Source organism: Delphinus delphis, chromosome 2, assembly GCF_949987515.2.
Source record: "Delphinus delphis chromosome 2, mDelDel1.2, whole genome shotgun sequence".
Classification (NCBI taxonomy): domain Eukaryota; kingdom Metazoa; phylum Chordata; class Mammalia; order Artiodactyla; family Delphinidae; genus Delphinus; species Delphinus delphis.
In genome coordinates this window covers 146,940,382-146,953,994 of record NC_082684.1, presented here as the reverse complement: position 1 = coordinate 146,953,994, position 13,613 = coordinate 146,940,382, and the positions used below count along the sequence as shown (strand labels likewise).

The following is a 13,613-nucleotide window of genomic DNA, read 5'->3' as shown; positions in this document are numbered from 1 at the left end:
CTTAAATCCTACCATCTCTAGGGTGACTCAGTGTCATAGTTTGAGCTATGATTCTTGTCTGTGCTTCATAACTTAGCACCTAGTTATACTGTTATACTGAAATGTCTGCTGAAAAGCAGGACAGCCTATACTTAAAGCAACTCCATGAGGAAACCAATCAATTGAACTCCGCTGTTGATTTGGAACATGGATAGTCTACAGGTAAAAGAAAGAATAAAACAGGTGCTTCATCAAGAATTTTTTTAAAAATTTTTGTAAGCACTTTCAGGACCTGAAGCAGTGCCAAATACCTATAGTACATTCTTTTACTATCCTCAGTCCTTCTAGTTCTCTCTTCCTTCCAAGATAGATCTGACACTCCAAATTTATATCACCAAGGTTGGTGAATGTTCTGAGTGATTAACTTAGTAGTTCTTGTTAAATGATTATAAAGCAAATGACTGATTATGGAGTGCAACGACTGACTTCACAGTGCCTGAGAAATTCAAGCTGGCTCTAAAATCAACTCAAAAGAGCTCTTAAAGTATTGAGATCGGTGCCACAATTAAGAAAAAAAAATGTGATGTCCTTTAAAAGTGACCTTGAAAAGCTATCATTCAGGTTAAGTTTTTTTATGTTCCCTGAGTCAATCATATTATTATATGGACCTATTATTATGAAGGTTGTTCCTATTCTGAAAAGCTAATTTGAAATACTACAGGAAAATATTTATTAAATACAATTAATAAAGTAAATTTTACAAGTAAACAAAATTCTTAAATAACAGGGCAATAATTTCTCAACTTTGAAAACACTCCTAAATTGATCTTTCTACAAAATACTTAAAGGTCATGCAATTTGTAGAGTTTTAATGCAATGTGGATTAACATTAAATCACTGTCCAATTTTTTTTTTTAGTAAGAAAAGAAGATTAAAGTAAGACCTTCTCCTTTGTTACCTCCATGTTTACCTGCAAGGGGAAAAAACCAAGCTCAAAAAAACATATTCATATATTTGCTCCAGCTAGATAATAAAGTATGTATTTCAAGTCAAATCTCATTACAACGAACTTCAAGGGAGGATACAAATTACAAGATCCCAGTATTAAATTCAAGCAGACATCCACCAGGAGTCTAAATACTTATTTTTATTAATATAAAGTTAAATACAAGAAGAAACACATTTTACTGACTCTGACTTTAAACAGGATTGTCTTCACTAAGTTTCTTCTAACATTACACTATATTGAATAATATCTTTTCCACAAATCAACAAAGGGAACATATAATTCTTCAATCTTAAGGAACACATTGTTGGAAGGAACTAGCAAAACCAGATTTACTCAGAAAGCTAAACTGTGGATTATGTAGGCAAAAATCCTAAAAGTAGTTAATACAAGGCAAACTGAAATTTGTGAAGTTGACAAGATCTAAGACATTTGTTTAAAGTGTCTTTTTCAAAATTCTAATAAAGCAAAAAGAATGAATATTCAGTTCTCAGCCTTATCTTTGTACAAATATATACCTTAAATAAGATTGAATGGTTAGGCTCCCAAAAGAAAAGTAACACCACATGGAATTCCTTCCTCTTTTCACCCAGGATACTTTTAAAGGCTTTGCATTAAGAAAATTATTAATCAATGTAAATAAACACTAACAAGGATAATAGTGAGCAAAGTATAAAACAAATGAATTCTTAAGTCATGTGAATCATGGAAGTAACAACAACGGTCACAAAATATAGTGCTTTCATGAAACCTAAAAGTAGAAATAATGAGCACCTATTATTGTGACATTTCATATGTAACTATTTAAGTGGAATTTAAATAATCCTCCTAATAAAGTCACAGTTAAAACTAGTTTAACTGTGATTCTAAATTAAAACGATTTGCCCTATAATGAGCATTTCAGATTTTTAATCTTCCAATATTTTCTTTAAATAAATATATATATGAGCAATCCTTACATTTCTTAAATACTACCTCATTTCAGTGCAAACAGCTTTGTGAAGCAACACTATCCCCAGTTTCCACATGAGCAAACCAAGGCTCAAACACGTACAAGCTTTCCAAGGACATATATTTTAAGGAAGACACTGAAAAAGGATCCCAGAATTCCTTACTCTTTACCACCAGTTTATATATAACAAATTTTCAAATACTTACCGTAGAAATGTCCAAATCCCATGCTGATTGCAATCACCAAAGCAAGGATAACGCATTTATTGAGACCACTATTGAACTGACGTTTACACGGCTCCTTAGAAGGTTCAGTTTCTTGTTCAGCAAGTAACCTTTCTTCAGATTCTGAACTAGAAACAGTCTTCTTTCTAGCACGGCGTCGTCTAAAGGCCGGACTGGGCTGATGACTGGTTTCATCACTACTGGATTCGTCATCGCTAGGCTGAGATGAAAATACTATTTTAAAAAGAAAAATGTAGATAAATATTAAATATTTTAGAAAAGCCTTCCCAGTAAATATGATTTAGAATGCCATCCCTACATGCCTTTTTACATACAACAGCCAAGAACAAAAACAACAGAATAGAAACAAAAACTCAAGTTTTCAAGTTTATCAACATAAAGCCAAAGATTTCAACTGTGATACATAAGAAACTGTTAACTATACTCTGTGCCTTTGAGGGCCTGGTTTTGGTTGTTTTCTTTTTTTTAACTTCCCTTATAGTTTACACCATTAGAACAATCATTCTCATAGCCTATTAAATTTCACTGCTATTAGAGCCACAAACAAATACTATTTCTAGAAGGGGAAAAAAAACCCTCTATCTCTTCATTTAATTTCAAATAGAGGTAATTTAAGCTCAGCTGTTTAAGGAACAGAGGGAAGTATATAAGCAGTTCCTGAGACTTAAAAAAGATAACAACTACCAAAAGTTTCCTTGAGTGTACTAGTCCCTAGTTTTGTTTCCATCCTATGAGCCCAAAATCAAGATTCAAAGCACTATAGTTTAACACAGGTTTCCAGAAGTCAGATGAGCCCTTCCCTTCGACTGCCACTCTTACTAGAAGGTTATTAATTTTACCCTCTAGTAAATATGTCAGCATGAGGAAGTGACACAACAGCTATCTCCGATATTAAGGACTAGTCTTGTGCTGCTCCTTTATGAAAAGAATAATAAAGAACAACAAATTGGAAAAAAAATTCCACAAGAAATCTCAAGGACTAGAAGCATATTCATTGGAAAAAAACATCTTCAGCTTTTTCAAGTGTATAATTTCTTAACATTGTCCCATATATCAATAAACTATATGCTGACACAGAAGATTAGATGACTCAGTAATAATTTCCATAGGCCAGAGAGAAGAAAAAAAAAAAGCACTAAAAGTAAGGATAAAATGTGAACATGAATTTGATACAAAGAGCTCCAAAACAACAAACATTCATGCTTCGAAAAAGCAGAACAGTTCTTCAGAAGACAGGGTATCCATGCCACAGCAAAGCTGGTGACTTAGGTTAGACAGTACTTCTAAAAGATGTATCATAGAGAATTTATAACTTTCACACTTACAACAAAAAACACAAAGACAGAAGGCACTACTGAATGAATGAATATTCCTAATATTTAGTGATAATAGATGCCACTGAGAGATCTTTTGGTCATAACCCTTATGCCCATCATGTTTATCTGGTTATTCTTGATCACTAGTTTTTCCAAGATGTCGTCGCCTCAGCTGTGAGGTTACATTTCTTGGAAAAAGAGAAAGAAAGGAAGACTTAAACAAAGCATTACATAATACAAAGGCATTCATGATCATGGTTGGAGTACTTAAGTCAGACTTTCTGACATTATTAAGATGGGTAAATATAAAAACAAACCATTTGTCAAAATTTCTTAAATTTTCAATTCTACATTAACTTACTGCCTTCATTATACAGTCTAAGTAAACAAACCAGCCTAACCCACATGAACAAATTCGCATCCTTATCTAATGCTTCCATCTTTTTTAACCCATAAGTATGATAGCTGAAATATTTTGATTTTTAAACTTCTTTTAAAGCATAATTTGGCACACAGTCCAAGATGCAAGCAATGCAAAGGCATGCAATAAGCTTAGCCAGCTTTATTACAAGATCAATTTTGAACACCTGTTCAGAGTATCACAGATTACAACAGATATCTTCAAAGCACTAAGTAAATTGTAAATGTGACTAGGCACACTCAGCTCTAGAAAAGCTGATCAGATTTAGTCACACCACCTTGGAAAGCGAGTTGGCTAGGAACATGGTGTTTCAGCTGATCATCCCATCCCCTTATGCATTCAGGAATCTTCCACAGCTTCTCCCACCACCTTTCTTTTGTGAATAAACAGGAAAAAAGATGTATAAAGCTTTATTATAAAGAATAAAAAGGAAAAAGAGAATTGAAAAACACTTGTTTTAATTATCACTTAACATTATCACTTGTGCTCCATCGAAATCTAATAATCATGCCTTTTTAAAAAACATACATACAAAAAAAATATATATATATACACACAATACAAACTTTTCTACAGCTACCAATTCTGGTTCCTTAGGGGAGCAGAGGGTCATATGGAGGGAGTGGGAAATGTTCTTAAATCAACAAAAAGATTATTGCCATAGAATCTAATTTATAAAAAGAAAAAAATGAAGTTGAAATCCTATAAAGATGGAGAAGAAAGGGAAAGGAAAAAAAAAAAAGCAATAGGTAGCAGGAAATTAACCAACGAAGAAAAATACAGGCTAAGGGAAGAGAACAAAAACTCTTGATAATTGATGTATACATAGTATTTTCAACATAGTCCAAAATCATTTTTGATTATTTTTTAACATTTTCTTTATTGAAATAATTAATTCCCTTGGGAGGGACAGCAATGGATAAAAATACACCTAAAAAAATACTCTGCTTAACTGAATCTGTAAAATTCCCAAGAAGTCCAAGTTCAGAAAGGAAATTAAAAACTAGATTAATGTGATCTGAAGTACTGAAGTTCCTGGAAAAAAAATCAACAGTGTGTGGCATCGTTTCTTAAATGTCTGCTTTGACTCTTCTGCAATGCTCCTGGCTTCAATCTGACTATACATTCTGGCCCACAAATATTTTTAAATTAAACCAGCTTCTGGTTTAACCTCTACTTGAATTTTACTAGCTTAAACTAGAATAAGAAAAATTCCACTGTCTGATTCTGGCAAATTAAACAAAGAATGGTAAAATCTAAGAAAATGATCTGAAATAAATACTACACGTTCCTGTCTTTTTTTGTGTTTTTTTGCAGTTACGCGGGCCTCTCACTGTTGTGGCCTCTCCCGTTGCGGAGCACGGGCTCTGGACGCGCAGGCTCAGCAGTCTGGCTCACGGGCCCAGCCGCTCCGCGGCATGTGGGATCCTCCTGGACCGGGTCACGAACCCGCATCCCCTGCATCGGCAGGCGGACACTCAACCACTGCACCACCAGGGAAGCCCTACACGTTCCGGTTTTTGCATCAAATTTGGAAACTCTTATTATCACTAGCAATGTCCCAGGTATCTCTCACATAATTCACCCTAAGTTATAATTGGGGGTTAAAAACCGTGCGTTGGGCTTCCCTGGTGGCACAGTGGTTGAGAGTCCGCCTGCTGATGCAGGGGACACGGGTTCGTGCCCCGGTCCGCGAGGATCCCACATGCTGCGGAGCGGCTGGGCCCGTGAGCCACGCCGCTGAGCCTTGCGCTCCGCAACGGGAGAGGCTGCGTCAGTGAGAAGCCCACGTACCGCAAAAAAAAAAAAAAAAAACCACAACAAAAAAACACCGTGGGTTAATTATAGATCTCTTTCTTAGATTTTCTGTAACTTTGTGTCTAAATATTTATATTACCCTGAAAGATGTTATATATGTCCCTAAAACTGTGCCAAAGAATTGTAGAGGGAATTAGCTCAGTAACTCACATTTTACCTCCAAATGATTCTGTCTGAACAACAGGCATTCACTGCATTAAGAATGTGATTTACAATAGGTACATTTTCATAACTCAATCTAAAGTGAAAGATCCAAAGTTCAGGGGCTTTAGGATGCTGCTGTTTTGCCAGTTCCTTAAACCCTGTTTGGCACATGGTAGCACACAATAAATGTTTGTTGACTGACTAATAATTAAATGGATCTGGAAGGCTTCAATAAAGTTTCTTTCACTATTTCTATAATATAAAATTTGTACCACTGTAACTAAAAATCTTACTAACATTGTCCTACTTTTTTAAGTATAATGGCTCAATCTCCCACTCCTAAAGACCTAAAAACTGTCAAATGCATTTTGGAGTGTTTGAGACATTAACAAATCTCCTTGAAGCTATTTTTTCTCTTCTTTCAATGATAAAAGATGGTATTTATTGGACTACCGTGCTCTAGGCCCTAGATCTAGGAAAACACTAGATATAACAGTAGATTTTACAAAAAATTTTCATGAGTTTTACCCAAACATATTCAAAACTTGAAATTCAGGGTCAGAAATCAAGCCATTATATAAAATGTGGTCACAAGAGTCCTAAGTCTCCTATCAGCGTATCCGTTATGTAGTTCTTACCAGTTTCTGGCTGACAAAACGTATACTGGCTGCTAGAGGAAGAGCCCATGTTGAAGTCTTCCGGACTCTGTGCTTCTTTAACAATTATTGCTTCTTCTTGACTCCCAGTTTCTTCTAACTTAGGTGGCTCAAGTGTAACAATATCAGAATCATCACTGACAGTTCCAAAATAGAGATTGTCATCAGGTAACTTTTCTTCCTCTCCCTGAAGAATCATAATTTTAGAGACAAATTCAACAATTATTTATGGGCCTTATATTTTCTAGGCAGTTCAAAGTATATAATGGACTTAAGTAGTATGGTGATTGGGTTTAAAATAAGTCCTGCTCAATAGGAAAGGATTACGCAATAGTAGGTTCATCCTAGGGAATTCCCTGGCGGTCCAGTGGTTAGGACTCTGCACTTCCACTGCCAGGGGCCTGGGTTCAATGCCTGGTCAGGGAACTAGGATCTCACAAGCCGTGTGGCAAGCCCAAAAACAAAAACAAATAGTAGGCTTATCTTTCAGTCTGAAAATACCATCAAACCTGTTGGCAACTCTCTCTTTCAGAATTAAATCAAACTGCTGTCTACCATTCATTGGTGGGCTGCAGAAGCTGAGAAACAAACCCACCTTTCCAACCCAATGTCCACAAAAAGGAGAGGATTTGTTTCTCACCAGTTCTACGGGTTTATTTGGGCATAACTCTGTGGTCAGGGAGCCCATAAAAGACTGATTAAATTTTCCTGATAAACTTCAAAAGCTACGTAATGTAAAGATCATCCAGCTATCTAGTTTTATCTGGAAGTCAAGTAAAATGCCAAAGGACAAAGTTTGTTCTCAAATTTTAAAACGAACCTTCATTTTAGATATGAACCCTTAATTTCTCAATATAATTCAAGAAAGCAACATATTTCTAAAGAAAATATTAGAGGTGAAATGAATAGATCTTTAACACATTACCAAGAAATCACTTTTCTAAATTAAAAGATAGCTCACTTAATTAGGAGTTATATGGAAGCTAACTTTAATCTTAAAACTGACCAACCTGCAGAATCCCAAATTTTTCAACAAAAGATATTTATAATTCAAATAGGAACAGAACACACAAATAGAAATGGAAGCTTTAATTAGTATTCTCTAATAAATACTGTTTATCATATATCCACATAGTAAAACACAAGGTTACCTCGAGTGCTGACTTCATTTCCTCCAAAGCTGGATAAGTAGCTCCTCCCATTAACACTGTGCCATTCTGGCTGCTCTCTGACATAAAGCAAAGATCAATTTAATTACACTTCATCGACCTTTTTTTTTGTCTGCATATATTATATAATATAGGCAGATAAAATCTATTCCTAATTTTTAAAGTGGATTTAAGGAAATGCCACATGTAATTATAACAGTCACTCTATTGTTACTAAAAAGATCTCTGTATTTCAAATATAACTATTTGAAATTGTCAGGGGATAATTTTAGGTACTGAACTGAACTCATTTAAAAATCTACTAAAAACCATAATCCCTAAATAAACAATCTCTACATTACAATTCCAAAGTACTTAAGCCAAGGTGTTTGTAAAAACCTGTTAATATGGAAAACTGATTCTCAGATAATTGACGGCAGGTTTCCTGAATTCTTAGTTTATTCATAATTCTTAAACGTACCACTATTCTAATGACTGTCAACGCCTAGTAACACAAGAATCAAAACTATGGCTTCAAATTACAAATCTTTACAATAAAAAATGGACTATAAAAAACAAGGCCTCAAAAGAACACAGAAAAACAAGATAATGTCACCATAGCAGCTGCATATATATTTTATAAGAAACTCTCAAAAAACAATACACAAATTAGATTTTATGTCATATTTTTAATGAAAAAGGCTATAAAATGGTAATAGAAGCTAAAAATATTAAAACAGTATACAATAAGCATCAGGTTTTATGCATAGCAAAGTATATGCATTGTTGGTATAACGTTACCTCCAGATAAAAAGAATTATAGATGGCTTTGAATTTTTTTGCTCATCATTTGTTTTTCTATTTTAACCCCTCCAAAATAACAAAGGGAAAAAAACCCAAACATCACTTGTGTGTGTTATATAGCTCCTAACAGAATATTAATTTGGAGATAAGACTCCTCAACGAAGGTGGACTAGGGTCCAAGGACGCCTGAGGAAGTATGGAAATTTTTTTTTAAATATCTAAATATATGCATTTCTTGGGAGAGACCATCCACAGCTTTCAGATTCTCAAAGAGATCTCTGACCCATGAAAGATGAGAATCACTGTTCAAATGAGAATAGCAATCAACACTTAAGCTGAAAACAAGATTAACAGGTATAATCTTTTATATTTCTGGCCTTGACACATGCACTTTATTCTCCTGACGGAGAAATGTTCTGTTACGTTTTAATGCAATTTTTAAAAGAAAATTTAAGAAGTAATTTTTAAATATGAAGATGTATTAATTATTTGGGTTTCTTAATCCTCTATATAATTAATATGGGCATCAAATCCCACAGAAGAATATATAACATTAATGCAATACAGTAGTTAAATGCCATTTACCACCTATAACCAAAGGTACTCTGAAGTATGGTAACTGGAGAAGAATTTAGTAAATCCTTTGTGTGAATAAATAATTTTGTATATCACTAGTCTTAATCAAGGTTCATAATATTTAGTCACTGTTTACACTAGCAGTATCAAAGAGTCATATGGAGGCCCAAGTATGTACTATAGCTACAAACAAACAAACCCCCTGGGCAATTTGGTGCCACTGGGTTCTTTAGGCCTGCCCACCTAATCCACACGAAAATTCTAGTCTTTCAGTGTGACTTGATGATTTAGACTAGCCAGAAAGGCTGCCCACCTAGAAAGAAGGCCAAGATTCATAATGTTGCTCACATATCCTATTAAAAAAAAAAAAAAAAATCAGACTTTTTTAAACTTACCTCCCTGCTCTAACTGCAATACTTGTAGCTCCTCTTGTGATAAAGATGAACATTCTGGGGTGAGCTCACAGCTGTCACTGGCTACACCATGTTCAGAATTCATCATCTCTGTATCAGACCCCTAGATAAAAAGTGTTAATCAGTTATTCGTCTATCAGCTGCCCAAAGCTGGATGTGACTACATGTAGATGCTTCCATTTTTAAAAGTCACAGATGCTGCTATACTCCAAAGGGAACAGTATCTATTCCTTTTTCTTTTTTAATTTAAATTTTTGGTCGCGTTGGGTCTCGTTGCTGCGTGTGGGCTTTCTCTAGTTGTGGCGAGCGGGGGCTACTCTTCGTTGCGGCGCATGGGCTTCTCATTGCGGCAGCTTCTCTTGTTGCAGAGCATGGGTTCTAGGGGCACAGGCTTCAGTAGTTGTGGCACACAGGCTCAGTAGTTGTGGTGCACGGGCTTAGTTGCTCCACGGCATGTGGGATCTTCCTGGACCAGAAATCGAACCCATGTCCCCTGCATTGGCAGGCGGATTCTTAACCACTGCACCACCAGGGAAGTCCAGTATCTATTCCTTTTGTTCAGTTTAGTCCATAAAACCTACAGCAGGGGAGCCATAGGTTTAGATTTTAAAAGAAGTCAGTCCTGGGACTTCCCTTGTGGTACAGTGGTTAAGAATCCACCTGCCAATGCAGGGGACATGAGTTCGAGCCCTGGTCCGGAAAGATCCAACATGCCGTGGAGCACCTAAGCCCATATGCCACAACTACTGAGCCCACATGCCACAACTACTGAAGCCTGCATGCCTAGAACCCATGCTCTGCAACAAGAGAAGCCACCACAATGAGAAGCCGCACACCACAATGAAGAGTAGCCCCCACTCACAGCAACGAAAGACCCAACACAGCCAAAAATAAATAAATTTTTTAAAATCTTAAAAACAATAAAATAAAAGAAGTCAGTCTAAAAGTCCAACATTCTAACTATGCTATAAGCCCAAGCAATAAATCTGAATCCCAGAGGATAAGTTTCTAAATTTAGCTATTTCTATTAATTTGCTTCTACTCAACACTTATAGAACTACTCTAGGCAAGACATTTTGCTAGTGTCACAGGGTATGAAAAACTAAAATCTAAAATTCAGATTTATAGCCTATTCAGAGAAACAGCCACAAGCAAATAACTACTTATTATTGCAACATATGACTAAAAAGGTTTAAGGGCAAGGATTAAAATTAACCTATTAGATTAATGGAGTAAACTTTCCTTATAAAATTTCAGACTCTTTTATTCTTCCAAGGTTTTCCTTCTTACTTTGATGTCAGACTGTCTTTTCTTTAATAAAAGTGGATCTTAACAGGGTTTTTTTCTCATGTTAATTAGCAAAATAAGTTATCCACTAATGATTCTGTCTCTCTCCAGGCCCCTCCCTCAATTTTCCTATAATTTAGTAATCCATGAAATCAAAGGTCTGAGTTCTCCTGATATACATAACTCACAACAGCAAAAACTAAGAGACGTCATTAAAGCAGTGGGCTTGAGTTGAATCCTAAAGAGAATTCTGAGTATAAGATTTTGGGATTGCCTAAAGTGGCAGGAGAATGGTAGTAACAGACACAAGGTTCGGGTTGAATTGTGAGTCACTGGGGAGACCAGATCTGGCCTAAATCAGAATGGTAGCAATGGTAAAGGAAAAGGAAATACATGTAAGAGACATTAGCAAGAAAGGTTAGAACCTGATAACAAGATATGGAAGGAAAAAGGATAAAGGTACAAATATGATCAACTCTGTGACAAGGTATTTCTAATACAGAATGCCCAAATGACACACTTGGCTAAATGCCAGAAAAGTCTGCTATCTTGCTTCACACTACAGACTCCCACACCTGCCTTACTTCTACACTGTTAATTATCCTTGAAGGAGAAATTGTTACTATGAGAGTTGATCTAAGCTTTGGAGAAAACAGGTTAAAAATAGAAAAGTCACTTATTAAAAAAAAGAAGAAAAAGAAACCACATTCATTTCAACTGGTACAGCTGCTAATAAATTTTAAAACTTTCTTGCAGAAACTTTGGTTAATGTTGTTTTCTAGAAGTCATGACTAACCAATTGTCTAAATATTAAATTATCAAAGGAATCATAAAAAATAGCGTTTAAAATTTTTATTGATGAAGGAAAATAAGTGAGGCTTGAGTCTAAAAATAAACAGGAAAATTATAGATAAATCCATTAACACTTTAAATAGGTATAGTTTTTATCTTACTGCTTCTATACATCACTATTTTATGATTTTTCTGTAATTAACATATATTACCAGTGTGAGAAAATAAATTACTGTTTATTATGTACTAGTTATGTAACATCACATTTCTATAATCAAATTCATTTTTTAAGAGTTCTAGCCATAGTCCTTTTTCCATCAAGTTTTGAAATGATAATATAACGTAACGTAACATAACATAACATGGGTGGAACACATGTTCTCCATGCTCCTTGGTCTGTTTAAACGCAGGCTCTGATGTTTTCTAGTTACATAATCTTGGCCAAATTACTGAATCTCCGTAAGCTTTGGTCCTCTCAACTATGAAATGAGAATGAAAACAATCTGTACCACAGAGGGTTGTTTAAAATTATGAGAACATAAGTAAAGCACAGGACCTGACCAATAATAAGCCCTCAGTAAATACCTGCCTAATGTCTCAAAGCTGAGGAAAGCAATGTCCAATAACATGCTGGCTCGTGAAGAGTTTTCAGCAGTGAAGTGAAATGTAGGTGGGAAAAGCTATAGACAATGGAACCTTATGCTTAAATGTAAAAAACTAATGGCCTTCAAAGAACCCAGTTTACATCACTGTTAACACTGTAATATTACAAACTGCCTTATAAAAAGTATTCAGTAGCATACCTCATGATTGATGACAGTCCAACCACAAGATGAATCACTGTCACTGGAATTTTCAGACATTTTTCAGGTCTACAAATACAAAAACATATTGATATGTGGGACACATTTTTAAAAATTCTATAGGAAGTACTATATGTGACCCAAGTACAAAAAGTGGCGCTTACTGCCTTCCAGGTGAAACTGAGACAACCCACCCATAGATTTACCAGACAGGATATGCTTGCATATCTATATGAACAAATACAACCAAACTTTATGACAAGGAGATCCTCCTGAGCCAAAACAGTGTAGACGGTCGTACTGTGGAATGAAGAGGCAAGCTGGATCTGAAAGAAAATGTAGGATTTGGCCAGGCAGAAACAAAGGTAAATGAAAACAATCTGACTCTGAGGAAGTCAACTGCTGAGGGAACGACAAATGGGGAATAGTCAGCCAGAGCAAAAGCCTATGTTTTCAATGAACAGTACGGTGTGAAAATCATGGCTGAAGAAACCAGGTGGGGGAAAGAGAAGAGTTCCAAGGCCCGGCAAAATGAAATCTACTGTTGTCAACATGAAGCAATTAATATTTTCAAGCAGGGAAGGAATGTGATCAAATGGTTTTTAGGAAAATAACCATGTTGGTAACACTTCAGTTACATTAAAACAGGGGAAGAAAAAGACCAGAAGTTGGTTAGAAACTTGTGGCCATTGGCAATAACCTAGATAGACTCAAGTCCTAAACCAGCAAACATTGGTCACTCTATCCGGTTTGTTCTACCCTTTCTATCTGAAACTCCTATTTAAACTTCAAAATTAAGCTCATTGGGCTTCCCTGGTGGCACAGTGGTTGAGAGTCTGCCTGCCGATGCAGGGAACATGGGTTCGTGCCCCGGTCCGGGAAAATCCCACATACCGCGGAGCGGCTGCGCCCGTAAGCCATGGCCGCTGAGCCTGTGCTCCGCAACGGGAGAGGCCACAACAGTGAGAGGCCCGCATGCCAGAAAAAAAAAAAAAATTAAGCTCATTAAAGTAAATGGTATCTTGCTGACTTTGTTCTATACATATGTCTTATAAATGTTTCTATTATTGCACATATACTGAGAACCCATTATATCCAAGTTGATGGTTAGTGTTCTAACAGAACTCTACTGCAGACAATTTAATATGGAACCAGTGCACAAATGAAAACAGGGCAAAAAATATAGATGTGGACCGTCTATTAGTGATTCTGGAAACTCTCGTAAATTAATATTTTAAAAAGAGAAGATACAG

The 13,613-nt window shown here is 35.8% G+C and overlaps 1 protein-coding gene across 3 annotated transcripts in view; it reads right to left on the bottom strand.

Annotated features, from left to right (window-relative positions):
* Window positions 1–13,613, bottom strand: part of CCPG1 (cell cycle progression 1) — a 65,489-nt gene that overhangs the window by 36,841 nt on the left and 15,035 nt on the right. For all 3 annotated transcript variants that reach the window (XM_060005932.1, XM_060005933.2, XM_060005931.2), the window contains exons 2-6: window positions 12,361–12,429; window positions 9,461–9,581; window positions 7,689–7,765; window positions 6,520–6,724; window positions 2,144–2,395 (exon numbers count right to left, since the gene is read on the bottom strand). In XM_060005932.1, the coding sequence (XP_059861915.1) occupies window positions 2,144–2,395; window positions 6,520–6,724; window positions 7,689–7,765; window positions 9,461–9,581; window positions 12,361–12,420 (715 nt within the window). In that variant the 5' untranslated portion in view covers window positions 12,421–12,429. The remainder of the gene's footprint in view (window positions 1–2,143; window positions 2,396–6,519; window positions 6,725–7,688; window positions 7,766–9,460; window positions 9,582–12,360; window positions 12,430–13,613) is intronic.